A 27,720-nucleotide genomic window follows, 5' to 3' on the forward strand; every position below is an offset into this window, starting at 1 on the left:
GAAAGGCTTGGCCTTGAATGCTCTGTAGGACATGGATGTTAGTTTTGTTAGCATTGGACAGCACTGGTGTGCTATATCGCAAGCATCCTAGGAAGAGCGTCCTGTATAGTTGAAGCATAGATGCCGCGGATGTGCCTCACGTTTTACGGGCAACAAACCTTAGTATATGGGAGATAGAAGTAAGCCTCTTCAAGTACGAGATGTGGGGGCTCCATGAGAGGTCTCTGTCGATAATAACGCCTAGGAATTGGTGAGATTTTTCGTATGAAATTGTTTGGTGGTCAATAGAAATGGGGCACCAAGGTCATGGGCTTGTGGGTAAAAGCGACTACGGCGCACTTCTCGGTCGAAATGCTGAGGCTTTGAGCATGCAGGTGCGATGATGTTAGGGTCACTGCTTTTTGGAGCCGTGCACGCAACTCGAGACGTGTAACTGCCCAGGCCCATATGCATATGTCGTCAGCATGTATAGAAAAGTTTGCTGTATATGGTCGAACGTCGGCAAGTCAAAGGATTGCAAGGTTGAACAAAGTGGGGCTAAGAATCCCACCCTGCGGGGTGCCACGGCAAGTTTAATGGTCAGCGGTTCGGCCATCTGCACTGTGCACAAAGAAGGATCTTTTGAATAGATAGCTCCGAATCCACCGAAACATGCGTCCACCAATTCCATTATTTTCCAGGGTATCAAGGATGGCTTCATGCGTTACATTACCATAGGCGCTTATCACATCGAGGAAAAGTGCAACCGATATACGCTTGCGGTGTTTTTCTTGTTGTACAGACGTCACGAGGTCGATGACGTTGTCAATAAAGGAGCGGCATTCTGTTTTTCCATAAATATAGCTGTTGCGCTTTGGGTTTGTATTGTTTCACATTGAATAAAACTGGTGGCTAGGAGCCAGTCTTGCTTTTCATTTCAGTATCTCAGACCAAGACGCCCTAAGATACAAACAAACTTATTCAAACACAAAGGTTGCGTTACCTTAGCTGAACACGCTGTTTATGCCTGTATGTAACTAATTCTAACAAAAAAATAATCAGTCAAGGCTAAATCGCTCTCGCCCTGGTAAAGGTACCGCAAGTAGCGGCAATCACATCCACGAACATCGAGAAAGTAATTCGAGATTTCACTTACTGTCTTGTTTGCTGTTCAAATTCCTGGAAACTACGTCAATACAGAACGTGAGAGAGAGGAAGTTTAAAAACATATAAGAGATGGAAACGTCAGGTGCAGGAGCATGTGGCGTTCCCCAACAAGTGCAAAGTGTTCCGAGAGAGGCAGGGAAAGGAAGAACAGGAAATGTCAGTTGAATCTTGAACGCTGGAGCAGTGGCTCCCTCTAACGTTTTGTGACTACCTCCAGCGTGTGATGCGATGCGCCGAACTACAGTACTAAGCGGCCGTAAATGGAAGTATGCTTGGGCCCTCACGTAATTGAAGCGAGTTCTTTTTTTTTTCTGTTCACAAAGCAAGAACGTGTGGAAGAGTAGTACGGTTTAAACTTACTGATTCTATAATATAACGCTTTTGTATAGCGCGATATTATGAGTGCAAAAAAGTTATCGGTGCACCGGAAGTGAACATGTTCATTATAAATTCAGGCATAATTTCTTCCTAACGGATTTCTGGGCAATGAAAATAATAGATAAATTCCAAAAGTGGAGCGATGACGACATGCACTCATAACTGGTGGGTGCGCTTCAGTGGCTCTGCCTGAACGAAAAGCAAGAACAATGACAGAATGAGTTGCGTCGGGGAAGGAAAACTTCAGCTGTTCCGAAATTAAAGTAATTTACATTTCCTTTGTGAGCTTTGTGATCTCAACTAGAATAAAAAGACTGACCAGGGTATAGAGTGGTGCGGCTTTTAAGCGAGGGATGCGGTGAAGATTCTCTTTGTCTCATATCAACGAACTATCTGAGGCAGCAAAGACGCTTCGAAATCCGGCGGAAGGTCGCTATGCGGCAAATTAAGTCCTTGCTTTCGGTGCCAAACTCAATATTAGGGAATCAGGCTTCAAACCACGCCATCGACAGCCGACGCAAGACTGAGATGGCTCGGCTAAAGATAAGGAAGAATGAATAAAGTGGTCTCACATAAGTGAAGAAATCAATAGAATAAATTATATTCTAGTCATTGAAAACAAGTTCTTTTTTTCTATCTCTCTCTCCCCGACCCCTCCCCCCTCCCACACCTTTCTTTATTGAGGAACTCCATATGCCCATGTGTCGCTCCCAGCTTTCGAAAAGCATGCCTTTTAAGAGGTGCGGTAAACAAAGCATTTTCTTGTGATTGATCGCGACTGCGCAACGGAAATATTTGACATTGGAAAAGTATACCGAGTACGCCTTCGCCTTTGGTGGTGCATCGGCAGTGGAATTAAAAGAGGCTGTCGACACGCCTAATCAGCATTTCTTTAGCATTTTATTGTCGCCCTTTACCGGCAATGGGAGACAAACTACGTGGCAATCTTATATATCGGCATATTGCCTCACGACCTGCTGAATTAGTCGAACGACGCGTGAAAAAAAAAAAAAAAAAGCAGAGACACTGCTTTACTTCCGCCTTCACGTCAAACCCAGCGTAATGGATCGGCGTGTTTGGCACGTACGGTTCTGGACACGAAGTCGGGGGTTTAACTCCCACAGCCATACTGACTGGCGTGCACTAATAGAAGAAGGCTTAAGTGGTTGAAGTCTATCCGTATAGCACTCGGCCGTGGTTCTTCTCACGACCACCGCTGCGACACAAAGCCCCAGTAATTGCTTGTGGTGCCCGAACGTCGTATTTCTTAAAACAGTGGTTGTTGGAGAAACGTCGACATTAGTTGCGTGTTCAGCGTACTGAAAATACTTTTGGAAAAACGTTTAATCACTTTTTGTTCCCAGAACCAAAGCACACCAATGCAGAAGCTGCACACCAGAGGGTGCGAGAAATTCAGCTTACCTGTGCCTCCTCCCTGCACAATGTCTTTACTGCCGCCGCTATTACAGTTTTCTGCAAACCGCTCTTAACATTATTCCCAAATACTGTCAGCTGTCTCTAAGAAAAACACTTATTGCAGAAAGTTTGGTGTATATATATATATATATATATATATATATATATATATATATCACTCACGTTGTTTGTCCATGTTTTCCCCGAAAATGCCTCATTATCCATTAAAAGACTACGCTAATCGTTACTTGGGGCTCCCTGTCATGTACTAAAATTGTGCTTCACTGAAGGACGGTGACAGCGTGGTTAGAAACAGCTAGGGTGTACGCAGATAAGCAGGAGCGCGGCTATAAATTACGTAAAGAACATCCTCGCTTGGTGCTCTAATATTTCAAATAAACGCATTTTGTCGTATCACAACCGTTTATCGTTCGAGTTCCGCACGCTTCGCACGAGCCGTTCTAGCGCTCTCGCGCATTCTTTTATCTGAGTCACACACAGCCTACTCTTCTATTACGGTGGCCAACCGGAGGCTCCCCGTGCTTGCGCGACTTTAAAAAAGCTTCCTTATCGGCCGCTGTTTCTTTACCCTCTAACAAGTTTCTTTGCAAACCGTAACCCAGATGCGGCAGCGAGCCAGACTCGGGCATCGCTACTTTGTTGCGTCAAGCCATCCGTGACGGCGAAGGGAAGAGTAACTGCGTAAGGGCACTCACGTCGTCCTCGTACTCCGTTAAAAACATCCTGCTCATAGCACGCGCGCATGCGCGCGCTTCGCAGTGGTCGTATACACCACGGGCAGACAAGCGCCGGCCTCTAATTAACTGGCCTTCGGAGCCCCGCGGCTCGCTCACTGCGGAGCGTCTCGCTCTCTGCGGAGCGTCTCGCTCTGGCGGCAACCGGACCTGTTAAGTGTGTGTCGCGAGACATGCTTCCTCCTTTCGCCTTGAGATTCTGTTTAGGGATGATTCTCGTCACATCCTTAATTAACGTCCGCAATGTGCAGGCTACGCTCGTAGCGAGCTCGCGCTTTTGGTGCGGAAATGCGAAAGGAAGGGGAAAGAACCAACCAACAAAAAAAAAACGAAGACTCGGACTACGCGGAGAGCCTTCTCATTACACATTTCCGTTCTTAACCATTTTTTTTTTTTCTCGCAGGAGAGTCAAACGGGCCCAACGTTATTTTGCGGCCTTTTCTGAGACGCATTTACACCAGGTGCCGTTTCCTTTTTGGAGGTGAAAAAAATGGTTCTACGTTACACCATGGTGCTGCGAGTTTTATATAGTGACATGGATACCCTACAAGTCTTGCTCGGCCGGAAGGCGGTTGTGACAATGGAGAGAAAAATGCGAAGAATTAGAAGTATTAACAAAAGGATGGTTCATATGTATTTCCCTTAAATCCACAAAACGCTTTCGTTGCTGTCATCTTTTTTTTTTCTTAATTGATGTTGCGAAAGTTCTCGCGAGAGATGTAATTAAACCCTTGTCTTAAACTAGCACGCAGGTTCGCCACCTGTTTGGGGGGAGTACTTTAATAGTGGAGACTACTTGTCTGACAAACCGAAATATATAACTAATTATAGTCTTCAACATTATGGTAACTACTGTACTTTGTTTTATTTATTCGCTCTATATGAAGCTGTCCGACAGAGAGGTAAGACGACATTGTTAGCCAGGAAAGCGTACGCTTGGCTACGCCATTAGGCAAGGGGGTAGGTGTGTGAAAGATAGAAATGGCAGGCGCAGCGAATTCATACACGCAGGCGGGAAGCACTCCTTGCGTATTCGTTCAAATTCCGAAATTAGCAAGACTTTCTACATGCCCGGCCTCCAAACCTGCTACAAAATTCGTTGGCGCTTCATATAGTTATGTTTCAGTATGTTCAAAGGAGGTTTTTTTTTTTGGAGGGGGGGGGGGGATAACGGGAACACCTATATATTTCACGCCAACCATACAAATGTTGCGTCGTTACGTCTTTTATCAAGAACAGTGTATGGTCTGAAACCCTCTTGTATTCACAATCTCTACTCATATCTCCAAGACTTGACTTGCCCAAAAAAGGAAAAAGAAGTGTAAGGACCGAGCAGTATGCACCTGACCTCAACGCCGCACCGCCACGACTGCCACCATTCCGTTCTCGTGCTTCTTCCTTTATTGTTTGTTTAATTTCTCCTCCAGGCAACTCGATATTTTTCGTATCTCACACTCAACGGCGCACACATCTCTGGAATGTATTAGGTCTTCGCATTCCAGCACGCGTTATCTTGAAAGCATAAGCAAAATCGCTGTGCCCACCCCTATCTCGCTGCATCAATTTTCTTCTTCACGTAGGCGCAATTCGTGCGCCTGCCTGCAATTTTCGATCGGTCAGGTTTCAATGAATAATGATCGGAGTGTCCGGTTCCAACGTCTGGTTCAAAGCGCCCCCGCTTGGCTCGAAGGTGAAATTTTTAATTTTTTTTTTGATTAATTGCACAAAACCAAGCGCATTTTTTTATCTATAAGCGTTGGGCACGGCCGCCATGCAGTCGCGACTCTTGTTTATTCAATAAGTGCTGCCTGCTTGTAAGCCTGTGGAGTATGGTTTGGAAAGCATGCATTAGTGTTGTTTGTCAAAAAAGATATTCGTATACTCTGCATTTCATACCATTTTGTGTATTAGGACGCTGCTCCAAAGAGCTCGTACGACCCGCGGATGGAACAGTGGGAAAAAATCAGTGGTTTCAATAGCGCAGTTCTTCAAATAGCTACACTGAACAAATACTTCTTGATTGGAAATACACTTCCTTCTTAGGCACTTCTGGCTCGACGAAAGGACAGCAGTGTCGGCCTTCGTGGTGATGGAGGTGAACCAACCCGGGCGTCTGCCGGCAGCGGTGGCGTCAGCGGCGCCCGCCTCCAGGAAGCGGATTGGCCAACAGAGACAACGAGGACAAGCACGTCTACTCTCTCAGTAGCGAGGACCCTTCGAATAACGTGAAAAGCCGCAAAGCGAAGCGCAGGAACACCCGGACGTCTTCGTAGTCAAGTACGCAAAGAGTGAGACACACGCAGAGGCCGGACGGCAATATTATCATGTTTGTACCGTGCTTCCTACCGTCAACATGAAGCTGCTTAACAGGCAATCTGTGTCGATGTCACTGGAAGCCCCAGTGCCAAACTAAATAGGGCACATTCGAGTGAACACCCGAAAACATCTACTGGCGGTTGACGTCCAACATGAGGGTGCTCTGGCGAACCTACGCTGTGTAACAGAGCTTGATGGCATTCAGGTGCGCTCCTACATCCCTCTTGGATCAGATGCAATCACCGGCATAATCTACGACATAAACGTGGCCATCCTTAATAACGACTTGCCCATTCTTGTTAAGCCAGAAAATGATGATGTCATTGTAGATGTTACTTAGCTAGGCAGCTCACGCCTCGTGACGATTGCATTCAATGCTCATTATCTCCCTTCGCATGTTAAGGCGGGACCCTTCATACATCCTGTCCAGTCTTTCATTCTGAAGCCTTTTCAACGCCGCAAATACATGAAACTGGGACACATGAGCAGCGTCTGTGAAAACCAGGCAGAATGCCGCCACTGCGCGTCCCAGCCTGCAGATAAACGTGGCGCCACTGTAATGAAGTGTTCCGACTGCAGCGGGTCTGATGACCTTTATCGAAGAATTGTCCACATAATAAGAACGAAATGGTCATCTTGAAAGAGATGGTGAGAGGTCATTCAACTCATCGAGAAGCCGCCGCTAAAATCAGGAGGCGACGTTCCAGTGACTGACGTTCTTCAAGGAAGGCCGTTGCCTCGGCGACGCGCTTGCTGCTTCCTACATCATCACCGCCTCCTCTTCTGCCCAGACACTGCACTGCAGAAAAGACCACCAAAGACATCTGCCGAAGCTTGGCCAGCCCTACCAAAACGACATCAATCACCAACAAAATCACAGCAAACTTTTGGTGGACAACCTCCGGCGTCTACTGTCATTGATTTGTCCGGCCAAGACAGGCAAGTAGCTGTAATGCTACAATCGCTAATTAATACAATCCGCATGATACTGAACAAGCTGCGAACATCAGCAGCTACATGTGCTGTACAAATACCGGATACACTAAATCCAGTGCTTGCTAGAGTCCGCACTGAAGGTGTGCCCATCTTTCTGTGGAATGCCAGATGTCTCAGGACCGTATATCATACTTTCACCAATTCGTCTTTACAAATCGTTTTCTCATACTGGTCATTTGCAAACCAGATACATCAACTTGACTCAGACTGTCTAATTACGAATATTTTCATCTCGTCCAGGTGTGGTGCATGCAGCAAAGTTATCTGCATACACCCGGATTTTACATATGTGGCCCACGCGGTAGAGCCTCACGACGACAATCAATATGTTTGCTTGTATATCAAAAAGAAGACTGTGCCATTTACACTTATTGCAGTCTAGTTTTCCCCAGCGGGCCACTTTGATGGCAAAGGCGCAAATAAATACTGATAATGACCAATGGCAACTGTGGTATCGCAGGGGACTTCAATACGCATCGCCAGCTAAGGGGAAGCACTAGAATTGACTCCAGACTAGAATTGACTCACCTTCTAGGCTGCCGACCATGTTATGTGCTGTGTGAATGATGGTAGCCCTACATTGCTGCGTGGCACAACCGATAGTATAGCCGCCTCAACTTGACTTCGGTGTCACGGCGCTTCGGCTCGAGCATCCAATTGTTTACGGGCATTGAGACACACGGAAGCAACCATATTCCAACGTACCTAAAGATTAGTGCAGTTGAGCAATTCTCCTCTGCTGTCTTGCGTACAGTTGATTGGTCAAGGTTCAAGGAGCATATGGATGACGCATGTCGGGACAGCCTTTCATAAAATATAAAAGATGGATCGCGGAAACAATCAAGCATTCATCTGCTCGCTTGCAAGGTCAGCAAGGGAAACAGACTTCGATATAAAACTTGAGAGGCTGCGTGCGGCACGCCGACAGACGGAAAGAAGGTATTGGCGCATGAAGTTCGTTATAGACCTAAGGGCTTCACGACTCATACAAAAGAAAGTCCAGCGTCGAATGGATAAATTGGAACACAAGTGATGGGAACCTTTCTGTCAGTCACTTGATCCCCGAAGTTCGTTCTCGCACATATGGAGAAGAATTAGTGGTTTTCGTTCATGTCCGCATCAAAGGAAGCCCTGTGCTGCTCTGGTGCTCAACCAACGCCGCTCTCAGCTTCAAGTGGCTGAAGAGTGAACTACTAACGCAGCACTGAGTAACGTCCCTAAGGTACATGAACGTGCCATTTTCACTGGATGCTGCGTTGGCGACCTGCATGATGTTCTTCGTCACTAGGACCAGATGGCATCACGTACGCGTCCCAATGCCACCTTGGACATGACGCGCGTGGTGAGCTTCTCAAGTACTACACTGAGTCGTGGCACAACGGCGTCTCTCCTAAACTGTAGAAATCAAGCCGCTTGATCCCCGCTGTGAAATCTAGAAAGTCCACGCTTGATTTATCATCATATCGTCCAACTGCGCTTTTGAGCTGCGCCTGCAAAATGGCCGAAAGAATCCTTCTTGTCCGCTCAGAGTGGTACCTCGAGTGATTCAACATCTATCAGGACGCCACGGTGCGCTTTCGTCGAGGTCGCTCATCCATCGACAACGGTATTGACCTCGTTATCTGGGTGCAAGAACAAAAAGCCTCAAGCGCCTATCAATTGCAGTTTTTGACGATGTCAAAGGTAAATATAACAACGTCGCTTATTCAGCCATGCTGAACTCACTTGAAGCTGTGGGAGGTGGTGGCTAGATCTATCAATGGATTCAGGACTATTTGTCTGAAAGGTGCTTTTTCTTAGAGACCGAAGAGGGCCCACTTTCGGAACATTACATCTGCTGTGGTTTGCCGCAGGGTGGGGTGTTGAGCCGAATATTGCTCAACCTTGCCCTTGTAGGACTTGCTCAATACTTACCGATGACAGCCCATGTCTCACTATACACCGACGAAATTTGCATCTGGGACTCTGCGGTGACTCGACCGCAGGTGCGGGCCAAGCTTCAGCAGGCGGCAACCTTGAAGGCGTCTTAGCTCTGAGAACAAGACCTCAGTTTCTCTACCGAAAAGTGCGCATTGGCTGGCTTTGCGCGCAAACAAATGTCACGGTATCCCGTTTCAATCAACGGTCAACCTAAATTCGATGTTAAGACGCATCTCTTTCTGAGTGTCACTATTGACTGCAACCTCTCGTGGACTCTCACTGCGTCTATCTCAAGAGAAGTTATGTGCCATTGCTCAGGTCTTCAAATTTCTCTGAGGCAAAACCTTGGGTACACCAGTTCATTCTATGATACACCTGTACACGGTACTGTTTTTGAGAATCCTGCGTTACAGTCAACAAATTTTGTCAAATGCATGCCAGACCAACATTCGCGCTTTGGAGAGCATACAAGGTCAAGCCCTACGCATGTGTTTAGGGCTGCCTCGGTGCACCTCGACAAGAGCAACTATTGCCATCGCGAGAGACCATATGATCTAGACACACGTAGCTGTCGACTCTCTCAGAGCACATATTAGCCATCTGTCAAGGATACCCGACCGTCACTTAGCTTCCCTGCCAGTCCAGAGACCTCAGGCGACTTTTTCACGATTGATTAGCGCTCATCAAGAGTGCATACTGTTATCTTGTACACCGGCGGCATCTTGCTCACCACAAGGCACCACAGACTCCACTGTGGTGCCTCAAGTAACCATTGCTGTTCCAGGAATTACAAGGAAGGCCAATCATCCATCGCCGGCTCTGAAGCAAGTGACGCTGCTATTACTGCGCCAGACATACCGCATACATATATATGCCGATGGTTCGACCTCGCCTACCAGTACAACTACCGCTTTCGTCGTTCTAGCAAAGCAGATTACAGTTAAATTCAGTGTCTCATACATTACTACATCTACGGCAGCAGAACTTGCAGCCCGCCATGCCGCTATGAACTACGTCACCAAAGAGCTGGCAAAGAAATGGGTGATATTCCGTGACTGCAAGGCAGCTCTTCACAGTATCAAGTTTGTCTTACATCACAGACCGTAAGAGCGGATGAGATTTGATCTAATGCAAACACATCACCATATTCTGAAAACATGGCACAACATATTCTTTCAGTGGATTCTGGCTCACTGTAGCATCGTCAGCAAAGACATTGCTGACAAGGTTGCTCGGTCTGCCTACGAAGACACCGAAACGCGTCCAATAACTTTGGCTAAGACGAACGCTGCCAGGAAACATCGCCTACATGCATGCAAAAAGTCGCAATCTTTCTGGAGTTCTTCAAGTGCCTTCGATTGCCGATCGCATAAGCTGGACATAATCGAAGCCGCTGAGAGTGCGCGTCTGGGAAGTATGTGCGTGAGCACGCCTTCAGTATCCCTTAGTGCAAAGGAATAGATTTCCTCACGCGCTAATCTTAAATTTCGTATCCTGGTCTTTCTTATGATGTCAAGTGCAGCAAAAACAATCACGTGACAAAGCCGGCTTGGCATTGGTAGATGGCAATGTTTGTCAAAACTATTTTTGTTTCTTGTTAGATTTTTTGTCGCTGCCGCCCTCCCCCCTGAGTATCTTCCTGTATTTATTCCACTGACAAGGGAATAAAACGATAGTTGCAAGTAGCGCTTTGTGGTGTGTGTCTCTTCTGTGTGTCTCGTCAAAATGTTGCGCAATCCAACCTCTAATATGCTATACCAACACGCCCAGTCGTCAACCTTGATAAGCTGGACCCTTTGCTACAGTTACAACTGCCATTTCCTGCGACGAAACAACCTTGCTGTGCCGGTTTTGACTGGGAGTGATGCTCACCAACGCTTACTCCTCCTATGGGAATTGTTGAGAACCCGATGCGCGACTCCTCTAGATGGGAGGAAATCATAGAGCACCTATTGTGTATTTGCCCTCACTACGACGTACAACGCCTCTCTCCGGACAACTTTTAACCAACTGGACTCGAGACCGTTCTCTCAGTCAGATACTCGGATCGTGGCCCCATCCGTCACTGGCACAAAAAGCGATTCGTACACTATAACAGTACTTGAAGTGCACCGGTTCGAGAGACCGTTTATGTTACCCCTGTACATCTTCCCACCTCCGCTCAGTGCTCACTCTCTTCCTCTTTTTCCTTTTTCTATTCCCGATTTTGCTTACCACCAGTGTAGAATAGCGAACCTGACTCTTGTCTGGTTGAGCTTCCTGCCTTTCCTCTCCTTGCGTTCCCTCTCTTTCTGCCTCGAAGAAAAAGGTTTTTGAACTCAAGTAGAACAATAATAGGCACCTATAATATCAATGTTCATTTCGTATATATCAGTTCGTGTGGTTTGATTTTCATGGCTCAGAGGTGAATGGATTTTTTTTAATGAACTGTTATAAATACTAGCTTCCGTCGCATCCGTAACTTAAGATTACAGAAAGAAATGATATGCAAGGAGGAGCAGGCATAGAAAAGAAGGAGCAGGCAGGCAGGGAGGTTAACCAGAAAAGTGTCTGTTTGGCTACCCAACTCTGGGGGAAGACGAACAAGCGAAAAGTAAGATGAGCGAGAGAGAAAGAGAAAGAGGAAGGCAAGGTGCCATTTTGTCATTAGTGGCTAATGCACGGGAGTGTATGGCGCTTAATATCTGAGGTTGGCTCTCTGACTACGTTTTAGCTACTTGCCTTATAAGTCGACTTATGTTATTGCCCATTGTTCATGCACGAATGAAAACGTGTACGGATGCCTGCATAGTTTTTTGATATTATATCTCTAGGCTTTCACCTGTCATCACCTCTATTCATTAGGGATATTTTTGATCGTATCTGCTATCGCATTGACGGCACGTATCTTGTTCGCCATGTCGTACTGCATCTTCAGGCTGAGGAACAGGGCGATGCATGGAGTGGTGTATACCGTAAAAAAGCAGACCTCTTAAAAAAAAAACATGATGTTGCAGCATTTATGCACGATGATACCAACTAAAAGCCTTGATTTTATGCTATACCCTCTAAAGGAGTACAGCCTTTGGGACATATCTGGTCTGCAAACAATAATCGTCATCTGTCTGGCTTGTGTTCTTTTCTTGAAAACTCAGCGCTCGCTTCTCTCTTGTGAAAAGTGCTGTGTCACGGTAACAACGCGCGTGTCGTTGCTGACCTGGAAGTACCGACCTCGCAGCGTTAAAGAAAGGAAATGCAGGCAAGATAGATGGCGGATATAGTTTTGGGACAAGATAAGCGCCAAAGGCTCCAAATTTTTTTAAGAGTGTATGATGGCGACAAATCTGGCGCAAAAATTAAAAAAAAAAGACTTGGTTACTTCTGGCTACTTTTTATTTCAGTTTGGCTCCTTTGCTCAACGGTTACACTGATTTAGGACGCCGTGAATGCGTGCACGTGCGTGGGCGGTGCCACCTAGTCAGTGGCGTACTCACGGGGCCAGTTACTCTGTAGAAACATAAGTATGCCTCCACTGCCCTGTGGGACCCAGAGGGATAGTGATGGTAGCGTGAGAGTGATGTTGATGGAAGAGTAGCGCACAGACAGAGAGGGGCCCATATACAAGTCGTCTAAATGCCTTGAAGGGGGATCGAATTTCTGATTCAAAACAAGACACAATAAGTACTCCACGTTCTCTTCACAGCCGCAGACATCGAACGCACCACGGTCGGTCATTACAGTTAGCGTAAAAAGATGAAGGCGAGAAAGAAAGCGAGGAGCGGAAGGCAAATAAGTCAGTTAGACGAGCGTCCGGTTTGCTACCATACACTAAGTATAAGAGACAGTGGCGATAGAAAGAAGAAAAGAGAGAGGAAGATAACACTGCGTGCACGCGGGGGTATATTTTAGAAAACGAATTACGTGTTGACTGTACGAAACGGGCCACGTACACCAAAGTGCCGGAAAATTGAAGCAATATGAAGTTGTGGTCGAGATTACGATTTACTCAGAAACAAATCGGGTGCCGAAAGCAATTTCAAGCGACGATGACTATACGAGGACTCTACAATACAAACTAGAAATGTCTGTCCACGTAAGCACTCACAATTTAACAACGACGTCAGCGTTGACGTCACTTCACTTTGCACGTCAATGACGAACAAGAAAGCTTAAGCATGATGTAAAAAAACGTCATGACAGCGATTTGGGTACGCGTTATAGAAAGCGCACATGCACTGCATGAGATGATTCGACAAAGTGGGAAAAAGGGAAAGCAGAAGTAAGAGGGAAAGAGAAATGGCGGAACTATTCTTCGAAATAATACTTAGAGTACGAGTGGGCCACCATTTTTCTAGGTGAACCAGAAGCTGATTGAAATTAATGTAATTCAAATATGCAGCGTTTCTCGGCGAGCACTAAAACAACTCTTGCCAAGTATCTTTATTGCTGCGCCATAATTTTTATTGATTACCCTGCTTTTGTAATTAAGAAGCGTCTCCTGCCAGTTTTCTCCATAATGTGGGACGTCGTCCTGTAATATTTCCCTACCATGCGTAGATAGCCAGCCCGTGACTTTAAAATACATTTGAACTTTAGGCATGTAGGTTCTATAGACAGAAATTACGTTGTTTCGGGGCTCTGAATTAAAGCGTACTTGGCTGTCAGCGCATTTTGCGTGGAGTGTGCTTTCTTTTGTATACTTGCCCAAGTTGCGCTGTTTTAACCAGTAAGCGCAAAAAAAAGAAAAAAAGAAAGCTCTAATGAATAGGCACGTTGTAAGCTTTTGCATGGGCCTGGGTGATGAGCCTTAAAGGCGCAGTTGACCGATCGCAATTCCAGGAACCATGCTGTAAGCGAAGTCCCGTTAGGCACTGCCTCATCTTCAAGCGAGATTAGGCCTTTCGGTTCCCGGCTAACCAAGTGTTCCATCTGGCACAAACTAAGACAGAGTGCCACGCCGGCTTCAGCAGGCTCCTGCGTCCTACACTACTGTTTAACTGGATTCCATTAAAGAGACACCGTTGAGAGCCAATAGCGCTCTCCTTCCCTATCCGGTTCTCAGCGAAACACCGGGCTTCTTTGATCTTCCGCTTTCTTCTAGACTACGTGGCGTACAAACAACATTGGCCAAGTTGATTCGACGTTCGCGCACTCCGCTTACGAGGAGGTTTACCCGCTCCTAGGCAAATAAACACTCGTCCCATGCCACCATGTCTCACGTCAAGTGCGCCCTCGAATTCCGCCACACAAGAGCGTTACGCAACACCAGACAGGGGGATATGTTTCTTGCTTCGAAGCCGTTTTTGTCTGGAATTTGGGTTGACAGGCGCGCGTCTTGATCCCAGTAGAGATTATGCAATGAGCACGAAAGTGATATATTCAGCTGGAAAGTCATAATTTAGCTTATATTTAATAATGATCGTGCCCCCTTTTGCGAGCTGTATCGATAGTTATTCTAGAGTGTATAAAACAGAGCGATCGCGTATGTAGAGAACGCTTCCGCTGCTGCCTCCGAAACTGCTCCCGAAGCATCGGATGCAATCGAAATGGGCACTTTCAGTGGGCCGTCGAGGTCACTGTGAACGCATTGGGGAAGGTTGCAACAATCCATCAACTTGCTATCTGTACAGCCAATTGATCACGCTGCCCTAATTGACGTTATTCAATTTGTGATTTTAGGCACTGTCTCATGGCTTTATGATGTAGCCCTTCGGACTACATTTCAAAAAGAGCCTTATATACAAGCGAAGCCAAATTATACCTAAAGTTACATCGGTCGTATTCGTCAACGTTCGTAATAGACTGCCGGCGAAAGCTCTGAAATCCTCGAAATGGACGTTGTACGTAGCTGCTTATGTAGCTAACTATGTAAATGTCATGCATGTGTCGGCGAATATGCATCTGCACAGACTCTCTCCGTGTAGGTCCACGTCATTACGCCGGTGCATGGTCTTTGGCATTACTGATAGGCGGGCAAGTTATTGCGGAATCAAAGCTATATCTGGACAGGGCCACGGAAGGCAGACAAAAGGGACACCAAGAAAATGGACGGGCCATGTACTGCATTCACAGTATTTTCTATTCAGCTTTGGTTTATGAAGATATCTTTGTGAGTTATTTTATTTTTGCATGTTTTGATGCTGCTAGCCGTGTACTAATGAGCGATTCCACGTAATAAAAACGTTGGTTGTCAGTGTAGCCAATATCCTGCCTATTTTCTTCGCAACTCTTCCTTTTGTCGCGCTGCCCAGGTATAGCTATGAATTAGCATTCGCAGTTTTTTTTTCGAGAATATGCAGATTTGTACACGTTACAGAAAAAAGAAAAATGCTGATTACAAATATAATTATTACATCTAAAATGTTCTTTATTACAGTGGCAAACTTCTGTCCCACAAAAGTAGCGGTCTTGTTACTAAAACGTAGTCACTTATTTTAACATTACTTTCCGCTCAGCCTTTATTAATATTGCGTAAATACACTAAATAGAACGAGCTGGCCTGGCTCTTTAAGCGCGTCCTCTGCAGCCGTTTGCACGTTGTTTATGTTTGGTTACTCAGTGGCCCGATGCACGCGTCTAGGTTCTTTATGAAATACAGCGCTTGCTATTGAAGCTCGGAGAAGGCGTTCCCGCTCAATCGAATGGAAAGCTTCAGAAATCTTGCGTAGAGGATTTTGTGCACCAGAGCCCGAAGTCGTGATCGTTATCGAGCCATAGCAACGCCGGTTATATTTGTCGGTCAACATCTGGTAGAGGGCAAATTCGCATGGAGGAGGCTCCAGCGTGGTACGACTGCGGGTGTTGTAGTGTAGTTCCTGCCAAATTCAAGTGCTCAAAGCTGTGTCACCTGTCACAGTTTGTCTCCTCAGTAGAGTAACTGGTTACTGTATTTGGTTGCTGAAGAATGTAATTGAATTAGAGCGAGCGTTAGCGAATAAAAAAATGTAATAGATAAATTACCAGCCTATCGAAAATGTAATTGGTTTCAAGTAATTACTTACATGGCACTAGTTACATAAAAGACTGCCTGTATCACACACAATCTACACTGTGTCTGTGTGAAATGTTTATATCACCAACGCGCACTATCTCCCCTAAAACAATGAACCAATAGAAAAAAAAATCTACGAGAGAACGAATAATGCAAGGAACACATTTGTCAATATCTAGTTCGTACTCGTTCAAACCGGAAGTTTGTTTCATCAGTGAACATGTAGCTTGGTAGGTGACGATACCACTAGAGATATGGCGGCATGCCTAAATGCTCTATAACGTTTTCACCCTTTTCTTTTTTTTTTTTTTTATTGCGTCGCAGGTGCGGCACAGGCGACCACCGCCAGGCCTCGGTTCCTGAGCGGTATCAAGAACGTCACCGTCGCACAAGGTCGCGAGGCCACTCTCGAGTGTCACATTGAGAACTTGGGCAAGAACAAGGTAAGGTAAAGGCATACAGTACTGCAGAGCTTGCGTGTGTTATGCAAGAATTGAATGAACGTTAATTTATAACGCCGAATAACGGCGAATTATCCTGCGACTCCTTCTGGGGGTTCCGAGTAAGAATATTTCGGAACCATGCGCGAAGCTTCAACGGATTGGCACAGTTCTCGCCCTCACGGTCTAGCTCTACGAGTTTCGATCCCTACTGGCGTTGCCAACTTCGTGTCTGGGTACACTAGAGACCACTTTTGCCTCTAATTGCATATCCAGGCTGTCCTCGCAGCAGAAGAAACCATCCGATGATCCCATCATCGCACCATTCACAGTTGCATTTCCCCTTCGAGGCCAACAATGTCTCGCGTTCACAGCATCTGTCGCAGCGCAGCAGCAGGCTTTGGGCCAACGCCGTCTACGAATCGTAAACTTGCATTGAAACAACGTGCCCTCCGTGCAGCGCCGGTTTCAACGCTGATCGCACGCGCCACTGCCCTCAAACCGCGAGCGCCCAATGAGTAACGCGTGGCCATCATATCTGGAGAGAAATCCACGTCCGGCGTTTCCGAAGCGTCTTTAAGGGCGCACGAACGCGATCGCCGGTTGAGACGGGGCCCGCGTCGTCTGCATACGACGCGGCGACGAAGAATACCGATGACGACCGCGCTGCCCCCTCCAGGAGGAACAATGATGCCCCGAGAGCGGCGGCGCGGGAGCAGCGGAAGAGTTCTTAATTGCAGCCGAGGCCGCACGTGTGCCGCCCCTTTCGTTCAAAAACGGGGTGCCTACGGCGAGGCATAGCGCAGACGCGGCCCTTAATAGCTTGTTAAACCGATAGGCGAACGCGCACAATGCGCGTGCCGCGGGTCGGTGGGAGAGCAGAGGAGGCCGGGGCGCTGCGGGGCGGTCGCGGTGCCTGCGTGGAGGGAAACGCTGTGCTTCGGCGATGGAAACGTGCGTGTCAAACAAGCGGGCTGTAGCAGGTGACGACGAAAGAGGAGAGTGATTGGAAGTGATGACAGGCGCAGCACAGGGAAAGAAAGAAAAAAGAACGCTAGCAGCCCATTATGAAGGAGGAAGAAAGGTGTGCGAATAGATACTACAAAAAAATAAAGTTGGTTGTTATGTGGGATTGTGTCTGTGCAAAGGAGTGAAGTAGCTTTTAGGTGGACGATCTAGCGTCCCTTGACACACAGCCAGCAGATAAAAGGAAAAAGAAACGTAGAATGTCTTCGTCCTCCTCTGTGTTTTCAATGTAAAGAGATGGAATTGTTGATGCAGAGACTTCCGTCGTGTGGCCCACTGTCTTTCTTCTTGCTTTGAGCACTTGTCAATTAATGAGACATGAACATACGTTTTATGTAGCAGTTGAATTCGTGAGGAGAAGCTCGTGTGCAGCATATACCGATATGCATTGCAAGGCTAGACCTTACCACCACCTCGACCTCAAGTCTAGCTATGACTGTTATTTCGTGCTGTGTTTCTGAAGCTTCTCTTTATGTCCAAATTAAATCGTAACGGGAAATTAAGTGACATGTTCAGCACATTATTGTGCGCTGTGTGATGGCTCCTGTGATATTATTTGACACCAGAACTTGCGCTGGTATTCTTTTGTGCACACGTAAATCACTTTCGCTCACTCGTTTGCAAACCAGGGCTCGCATTCACAAAAAGCTCTCATTCTTGCCGTTGTTGGCGCTGGACATTTTATTAGCAAAGAAAAGAACATTTAACGTACACCCCTGAACAAAAGCTTACGGACCACAGGGTCACGAAAAAAAAAGAAATTTGTTCTTAATTAACATGCATAAACAGAAAATGATGAGTGCACTAGAAAACTCGTAATGCGAAGTTTGTACTGCAGTCTTTAATTCCAAGTTCCATTAACTGAGAGAGCAGAAAATGAGTTTTAGCGCGCAATCCCTGGTCCGTATACTTTCGCTCACGGGTGTACATCCACAGTAACGGTAAAAACATTCGCGGCATGCAAGAGGCAGCAGAAAACCTGCCGCAAAAAGAGGCGAGCGGCAACTTTGTGTTCCCGCAGAGCGAATTGGTCTTGGGACAATTTTTCATAGCCAGCCGCTAGCCGCCGAACGGAGAGACCAATGAGGAGTCACCGATTCAGTCACGTGGGCGAACGCTAAAAGAAAATATAACCCATTTCTCAGAATCGCAGGTTGTAGCCGCAGTCAATTCAACTGATGGCGATTCACTTGCTGGCCATGGCGCCAAAGACGCCCGCGATTGGGGCCATGCCCACGCTGGCGCGTTCTGCCAACTGCGGCATACCGCGCGCGTTTTCTTCGCCTAAAAAATATAGACCTTTTTTTCATCCGCGATGTGGCAGCACTGCGTTCATGACCCCAGAGAACTTCCGGTCAGCCATTTACGAGAGTCATGTTAGCCCCCCCAAAAAAGAAGTATTTTGCCACATACTACACTGCAGGCTCATATTCTTGATGTTTTCCGATAAAAGAACATGCGCAATGCGTCGAACTCAGGTGCGGGCTTTTTTTGTTGTTGTTGCACTTAACAATACAATTTATTGTCAAATACTCCAACTCCCCAACAAAGCTGGTGCCAGCTGGAGGGTCCTCTAAGTTTATAGGCCAATGTAACTTCTGTTGCTCCTGACGGCTTAACCGGAAGTCTTCCGGGAACTCTGTTTGTAAGTGAAAAACCACGATCTGATTATGAGGCACGCCGAAGGGGGGGACTGCCAAAATTTGGACCACCTGGTCCGTGCCCCTAAATCTGAGTACACGGGTATTTTCGCATTTTGCCCCCATCGAGATGCGGCCGCTCTGGCCGGGATTCAATCCCGCGACCTCGTGCTTAGCAGCCCAACGCCATAGCTTTCTCCGGCTAGTGCAAACGTACCTTCACGAAAGAAAAAGCTTTGTCCTTTTTTTTAAATCGGCGCCAGCTCAGTTCAGTTAATCACCTTGCTGCACGAGCAATTTAGCGTCACTCGAAGATATTCGTGGCTCCAGAGATTGTCACTAGGTGACGAAGGTACGTGCGTTATTCTAATGAAATTGATTATTGCATTAGCGGAACCACTCTATGAAATGCACTCCCATATGCCATAATTGAGCCGGACGTGACATATTTAGCTACGCAATGACTACGAAGCATTACCAAAGCTTTACAGGATGTTAATATTGAACGATGAAAATGTGTTTTATCGTTCGTCGCTGTCAGCCTGCAAGACATGTGAAGTTTTGCTGGAAACAACCGTATTTTTTCACGGGAGCTCGAGTCTAACTGCAAGGAACATTTTAACAAAATGTCTGCAAGGTCGCCGGGGACAAAGCTTAGTGCTCGAAACATTGAGAGGACTCCATTCGTTTTTAATATACGTGCACTATAGATTATGCTCACTTTCCTCTGTTTTGCTAATCCAATTTCGTATTCTTAAATCCAGTTATTCTTCTGCCATCGAAAGAGAATATTCGATCGCGAAAGGAGTGCGAATGATTTCCTCCCATTCGCTAGGTTGCGAAATTAGCGTTCAGCAAATTTCAGTAATAGCAGTGACTCCGACAGTGAATACCAGTTGGTCGAAATTACACTACCTATTTTTTTTTTTTTCCTTTTGAAACATGTGTGAATTGGTAAAGGGAGCCTTGTAGTACCGATCCGGTTTGCACGGATATGAACTTCGAAAAAGAATCTTTTGAAAAGGTCACAAACTTCACCGCTTTTACATAATTATGCATCGCTTTATCTTGGTGCTGGGCGGTTCGTTCCTTAACAACAAATTTCATTGTATTCCTTCCGTATTTGAATAGCGGACTGGTGGCGACATTCTTGAGTCGTAGCGGTGAAGCATAATTTGTGACGTTTCGAATGACTATATTTAGATGCGGCAGTAGAGAGTCTTAGTTGCTTTATCTTACCAGACATATACAACCTATGGCCATATGCAGTAAATCTCTCCGTACACAAAAAAAAAAACAAAAAACAAAAAAAAACGGAGGAGCTGAAATGCAGATCGCAGTGCTTGATTACGCGGAAAACAGACCACACTAATTTCTCTAATGACTCCGCTGGCGTTTACCCAGCGTTTTGTTGCTTTCTTTTTCTTTTTTTGACGTCATGGCCCTACGTGTCATGCCACCCATCACGGTAGGGGACAAGCAATTATCGAATTCATACAACGCAAGATTTGAACAGTATGGGTGTCAAGATTTAAGACAAAATGGAGAGCAAATACGTAAAGACACAGTGTGTAAAAAAGGCTCGCATTATTTATAGCCTTATGGATAATCAAGGGTGCTTCAACGACCGTAGTACAGTCGTAGCCTGCGACCTATAATTGAAATGGGGAATTTGGAAACACCGTTCAGTGGACAGAGAACACAATGGGCTAGAATGAGTTTTCGGCCCACATCGGCAGCGGTGGTTTCGTCAAATGAGGCGCGATTGGGCCAGCTTTTGTCCTATCAACATAAAGTGAGCATACCGTCCAGCGCGGGACCAGACAATTGGTGACACTTACAATGGCTGCACGAAACGATGGTAAAGCACCGAAGAGGCAGTGAAATAACCGTGTGGAGTGCTGTAACTATACTCTGTCTCAGAAAAGCGGATCGATACAATATGCAAATAAGGAAACCTGAAGCGTGCGTAAACATAATTGACGTGCAATATTTAAATAACTGCGCAGATTCCTTAAATTTATAAAGACGGGTACGTCGTCGTGCCGCAAGTGGAATATATAGAAAGGGAGCGAATGAGAACAGTAATTTAGAATCAAACGGACGAAGTATGAGGTGCTTTTTCAAGACGTAAACATTTATTTTATGAGCGAAGACCACATACGAATTGCTTCTTTCAATGCTTGCGTCTAACTTCTTTTTAAAGCCGAACAATGTGTTGCAGATGTCTGTGCATTTTTTTTAATTTTTTTTCAGGAAATGCGCCCACCTAAGCGCATTGCACGCTTTACGCACGTGGTGGGAATGTTATCTGTGTTGAGACCGCTAGGAAAGACATTTAAAAGCAGTTCTTCCCCGTTTCTCCTATAGGAATACGTGGGCCACCCAACATTCGTACTTTCCACTGATTGTTTCTCGGTCTAAGGACTCCAATATACAGCTAAGCGTCTGAACAGAAAGGAGGAAACAAACAGGAGGGATGCAAGTGCATTCAGCTGAGGCCCACATGGTTCGGGATGCCAACGCTGGCGTATACCGCTCTGTTATGTGTACAAGAAACAGAGGCCGTTCGACACAGAAATATCTAAAGGGAATCAGACATTAAGAAGAGCGCAATGAAAGGAATACAAGGAAGAGCCGTACAGGAGGCACACACAAACGAGCCCACGAGACTGGGGTAGTGACTCATTCAGGGCTGCCTCCGGTAGTAGGCCTGTACGTCGGGGAGGTAGGCACAAACGCGTGGGAGACACACGCCGTTGGGGGGGGGGGGGGGGGGGAAATAAGAGCATGATGGGAACTGGCTCCTGCGAATTAGGAACGCTCGGCAGAACTCCCCTCAATTTTGGGAGGAGGTCCGGACCTCCCGACGTCCGTCGTCCCTCCAAGCCGGCTTCCGTCTGCCTCGCGGGCCGCCGTCGTCTGCTCCGCAGACGTCTCTTTTCCTCCTCTCTCTTACCCTTCCTTGTTGCCTAGTTGCTACGCAGCGTGCGGTGCGGCTTTCCCAGCTTGCTCTTCAATCATTTTCTTCTCCTTTCTTTTTTCGATCTATCGAGTCTGTCGATGAAGCGAAGCAGGCGGCCAACATGTATTTCTTGCTATGCGCCTATTGGGCCAATACGGTGCAGCGTTCCGCGAGCTGCGAGGCGCGCAGTGGCACACTGGTGTCCGCGTAAAGAAGTAGTGCCTACTTTTTGATCGTGCATGGGCTACACGTCAGTTAATCTTGAACCTTTATGCTGATCAACATGTTTGCACCATTTTTGGCTGTACTGCTGGCCTTGCCGATGAATACTGGGGTGGTCGCTATAGTGGCGGTCTTGCCTAGGAGCGAATATATTGCATTGCCTCATACCCCTCCTTCCCCCATACAGTAGCATCGCTCAATCATGCGGACATTTAAAGGACTCCAAAAGAATACCTTGAATTATAGAATATGAGGGTTTGGGGCGCATGTTTTTCAGTAGGGCTCCACTGAGCAAGGCAATTGACTGCTATTTATGAGCGTCCAACGGCGCCATATGTTCTATATTATAAACCAGCCGCTGCGGATAGCTTTGGCGACAAATGCAAACAAAAGGGATCAGAATGTCAGTGTGCCTTTTTTTCTTCTTTAGATGTTTTGATGAAACGGTACACTCAAGCACTGGTAACCTGGCTACTTCTGGGCCCTTTATCAAAATTCTCCCTTATGGATACCATGGCTCCTTGGTTGCGTTGAACGTCTGTATTGAGCTAGAACGGCTTACATCGTTTGGCGCCGATTATAAGGAACGTGTATAGGAATGAAACGAAGTGAACCAGAAGTATACACATTTGCTATTTCATGGACTTCACGGGCGTTATGATAGCGCAGCTTCTTTTGCCTGCTGCATGTATTTACACAATTACCTCACGCTTTATCCCTTGTGATGTCTCCCACGTTTTAACTTCTTCGTGGGTGCGCACTCGGAAAGATGTCTGGCCGACGCTACCTCCAGCTTGCGCAATACTGCGCTCATTTACTGAAGGCTGGGCTCACGCACTCCCACCCCAGGCGCTCCCGCAATAGTTCTTACCGTTCTCCTCTTTTCCTCACCGCGTCGCCTTTCCCCGTCCTTAAACGAATTTTTCCATTTGTCCCCCTATTTTCGGTGTCATTCCGTCTACCAGTGGCAGCACTCGCCCGCATGGTGTGCCCGCATTTTCCTTATATCTCGTTTGCGCCCTAGCCCCTCCCGTCTCGGTTCCTTTGTATGGCGAAGCAATTCTATAGCAGAGAGGTTGATCGGGAGGAGGAGGTCCTCAATTCACTCAACTCGCAACGGTGTTTCCTTCGTTAAGCTCCCGAACCACGTGAGAAAGAAGGGCTTCCAAGCGACAGCTATTACCGTTCTGGGATCGCAAAGCAACCGCAGCGACGAAGCCGAAGAGACAAAAATAAAGCTTGCCCTCGCGCGAACAGCGCCAGTTCTTCAACATTGCCTATCCCGCACGTTGTGGGACGATTCCAGTAAATCACGAGCCATACCCAGGCTCAGGCGCAGCGCCTTTTAATGAGCAACGACGTACAAGGCTTGCTATATCCCCGCAAGCAGTAATCTTTCTTTTTTCCACGATTTCTTCAAAAAAAAAAAAAAAACGCAGTCGAGATTCTCCGGCCACAGCGTCAAGGCCAGAACACTCGCAGAAATTTTACGACGGTCATGAATTCAAGGAACGGGGTCTGCATATATATTTAATCATGTTGGGAAATAATGGAAGAAAGCTTTGGTGGCATCGAAGTAAATATGTCATGTGCAATGCATAAAGCGTTTGGTGCTAGATGAGCGACTACCTGTCGCTAGCAGCAAGGTGTATTCATTACGCAACGTTTGGAACACGTATTCGAGGGTGGTTTGAACTATATTATTTAAATATAAATTTCAACCCCCTAAATTTTGTACAGCATAATGCACGCAGATGGTGCTGATGGGCTCTTGGAAGGCACGCTTAAATTTAAGCTTTCCATGTGTTGGTTCAGTCTCTGAAGTGGGGAAGAGAAACCATAAGTTATATTTTCTATATTTTCTGATGGGGGCTCAGTATAAGCAGCATAAGCATGCTTCACTTTCCAAACATGGATAAGCATATTTCTTTTTCTTCTTTTTATTTTGCACATGAAAGCGAATTATCCGCATTAATGTACAATATAACAAAACGGTTCGTGAGCTCCTTTAAGTAACCCCTATTCTGCATGCTCAGTAATCACGGGTGATCATATCAGATGCTCTATCAAAATCAGTTTGTTCCCATATTATCGTATTGGATGAGAGAGTTGTAGCCATGTGCCTTTTTAATTAGGATGCTTTAGTAAGATGCTCTAATTTTACATTCATGCCGACATAAAGCGAGCGTTACCTGTCAAAGATTGTGGCAATCGTTTTTCTCAATGGATTCCAGCTTAAATACATTCTCAACGTGCAGAAGGAAGTACATAGGACTCCATAGAGTGAATTAATGAGTTGCATGGCACTGCACTGGACATCGAGATGGTTAATTCATCTGCAAGTTTACGCCACAATGACACAAAACCTATCAAGTCTATCAGCACGGTAGGATCGCCAAATGTAGTTTTCATTGCAGTTTCGATATGTTTTGTTTAGTGATCGGTTGAATTATGTGCCACTTACATGGCAATAGAGTTGTGAAGCTTAACCATTAAACGCCTAATATCTTCACTGAAAAAAGTGCTAAAAATTGTTCAAACATTTTTTTTTTACTTTCACGAGATTTAGCTCGTGGTATGCCCATTAAAATTATTAAATTGATGCTGTATTCCTCGTATTCGTTCAAAACACTTATTAACAAACCGTGTTTTTAAAAATACCCGTTTTTCTCACAATAATTAAAAGGCTTCAATATAATTCTCACAACGCAAGGCACTGAAACCAATGCGAACTTTAAATTAATGTGATCGAGTGCACAAGCTAAGCAGCGGACTGTGGGATAAGCAGACGCACGTGGCTCTTTAACGGTGATTACGATGGAGACTGCGGCGTGGACGAGCAGGTCTCGTCCACGCCGCAAATTGGCAGGACGAGTACATCCTAGGCTTGCCAGTTAGAAGGTTAAGCTTATGAAAAGAAGTTTACAAAGCGCTGTTTACTCGGTGAATGAATGTTGAGATGCAAATAATATGTGAAGTAGAAGCCGCATGCCAATGCCAGCGTTCCGGTAAGGCCACTTTTGGTGAAAGCGAATACAAGTTTCACAGTGGATAACTCGGGCATCAGATTGAGGGCCCTACCTCGAACTCCCGCAGCTCAATGCGTACAAGAGTATTACAAAATGTTACGCGAATATTTTGCATTTTGAGGCGTATTAGAGCAAGGTAGCAAATTTGTAGCTCACCGCATTTCGTTGTGAAGGTCAAAGGATTCCCAGCTATAGAGGAAATAATGAAACCACCCATATTCGTTTATGATGATTGCTCGCCGATTATTTACAGGTGGCATGGATCAAGATGGACACAGAGACCTTGCTCACATACCACCGGCACATCATCGTCGGTGAGCCGAGGCTGCGGGTCAGCGACAACAACGAGCGCCACTGGCAGCTGCACATTCGCAACGCGCAGCCTTCGGACAAGGGCTTCTACATGTGCCAGATAAACACCGAGCCAATGATCACAGAGATCGGATTCCTCGACGTGCTTGGTGGGTAAATAATCTGACTTTTTTTAAAGAGACAGCAAAGAAGAACACTGAGCCAGCTTAGGCTACTAAATTATTCGTTTAAACTTTAATTTTCATTAATTTGGCGGAAAATGTATTGTTGAGCAGCGCAAAGAAGAACGAGAGACATAGACAAACTCTGACGTAAAACTTTTTTTTCCCCCAAACAATAAACATATATGCGTATGCACATGTGTGCTTTCACAATAACCCAGACACATTGAAATGATACACCACTGATGGCAATAAAGAAACCATTGTTAGATATAGATGGACGCGCTACTTCCAGCGAATCCCCCAAACAGGCAGCGATTTCTGTGATAGAGCTATAAAAGGCTTCATGACAGCTCTTACTTTTTCTATAGTCGCGGCTTCTGTTACCATTATGGGCTGATCACTTGCATGTTTTGTGATCATTGTTGTGTCATCCAAGAGGGGAATTATTATTATTACTATTTGTTTTGAACACATATACACACATGCACAGTTTACAGAAAAGGGAAAGCGACGAGCAGGCTGGCAACTGCCACCGGAAGGGGCACAACGCCTGCCTACTCTTCTGAAGGGAGGTGACAGCAACACAGAAATGGAAGATAGGAAGGAGGGAAGGAGAGAGGAAAGGAAAAGCAACAGGACAAATCTAAAGACTAAAGTAGAACACAGTACACTACGCACGTTGTTCTGCTCAGTTTCGATCGACTCTGCAGCCGGAATTAAAGTGACGCCGCGTCGAACAGCCTCCACAATTATCAATCACATCCATGGCTAGTTCGCTATGCGGCTAATTGTGCGCTCCACGATGAGACGCCAAGTACAGCTGCACGCAATCACGGTTTCACCGGTGGTCGGTTCACAATATAAACTACGAGGTGTTTGAACTCACCACCTCCCATTTTCAAAGGAAGAAGCCTTAGAACACAGTACAGATCACACACAGTAGGGCCGGTCACTGAAGGTCACGCTACTACAGAATGTTGAATGTTCACGCTACAAACGTGAACCTAAGTTAGTTAACTCTAGAAAGCTAAGTAGGGCGCGATGGGCCTGATCACGTTTAGATGCACAACCACTCGGGTATAAACATTCCTCGAGTGTCGCACACTGCAGGCCAAGGAGATGATAGTTCCTCACTATAGCGACATGCGCTGCGCCCTGACAGCGTGACACTCAAATATAAAGTGCTGAAGTGTCTCGTAGCAGTCACAAGACGTACACAATGGGCTTGCCACACGCCCTTGTATGTGTAAATGTTCGTGCGCGTTCACGCAACCAACCCTCAGCTTGAGCAGATGTGCTCTAGCGCGACGAGGCAAGCCTCGACCGCGAACACGGGGCGGCAACGTTTCATTTGCGACGCGCTGATCTGGATGCTGCTTGAGTAGGTGGCGACGAATCAGCAGACGAGCGTCATCAAGCTTGCACAAAATTTCTGGGCAGTCACAGTTGTTGTGAGCTCAACTTGAAGCGAGCCGATCAGCCTCTTCATTTCCGGCGATTCCTACGTGTGAAAGTATCCATTGAGCAACGAGAGATACCCCACGTGATGTAATTTTGCTCGCGGAGTCAGTAATGCTACGCGCAAGTGGATAATCAAGCTCACTGCATTGTAACCTGCTAAGGGCAGCACGGGAGTCCGTAAAGATGACAACCTTCGATGTAGTTAACTGCTCTTGCACGTACTTCAGTGCAACATTAATCGCTGCTAGTTCTGCAGTTGTTGACGAAGTCGGATGAGGTATTTGAAAGGTACGTCGTACTTGAGTTGATGGGCAGAAAAAAGCTGCAGAGGCGCCTTGACCATCGTTGTGCACAGATGCATCTGTCATAACTTCACATTTCGGCAGTCACTAGTTACTCCTCCGACACGCACTTTCATCCGGCGTGTCCTGTAGTCTTGACACTTGCGCGTCAAAGCTCCTCTGAACTGAGTGTCTGCACGATTTGCTTATGGCATTCCAAACATCTGTTTGCGATTACCCTGTCGGCCAACTGTCTGAATGACTATTTGAGCGGCAAAAGTGG

At 46.3% G+C, this 27,720-nt stretch overlaps 1 protein-coding gene across 2 annotated transcripts in view; it reads left to right on the top strand.

Moving 5' to 3' along the window:
- The window catches only part of LOC126541835 (neurotrimin-like), a 188,499-nt gene that overhangs the window by 139,228 nt on the left and 21,551 nt on the right, over positions 1–27,720 (top strand). For both annotated transcript variants that reach the window (XM_050188774.2, XM_055076969.1), the window contains exons 2-3: positions 16,222–16,340; positions 25,473–25,680. In XM_050188774.2, coding sequence (XP_050044731.1) covers positions 16,222–16,340; positions 25,473–25,680 — 327 coding nt within the window. The remainder of the gene's footprint in view (positions 1–16,221; positions 16,341–25,472; positions 25,681–27,720) is intronic.

The sequence above is a fragment of the Dermacentor andersoni genome, chromosome 2 (assembly GCF_023375885.2).
Source record: "Dermacentor andersoni chromosome 2, qqDerAnde1_hic_scaffold, whole genome shotgun sequence".
In the NCBI taxonomy this organism is placed as follows: Eukaryota; Metazoa; Arthropoda; class Arachnida; order Ixodida; family Ixodidae; genus Dermacentor; species Dermacentor andersoni.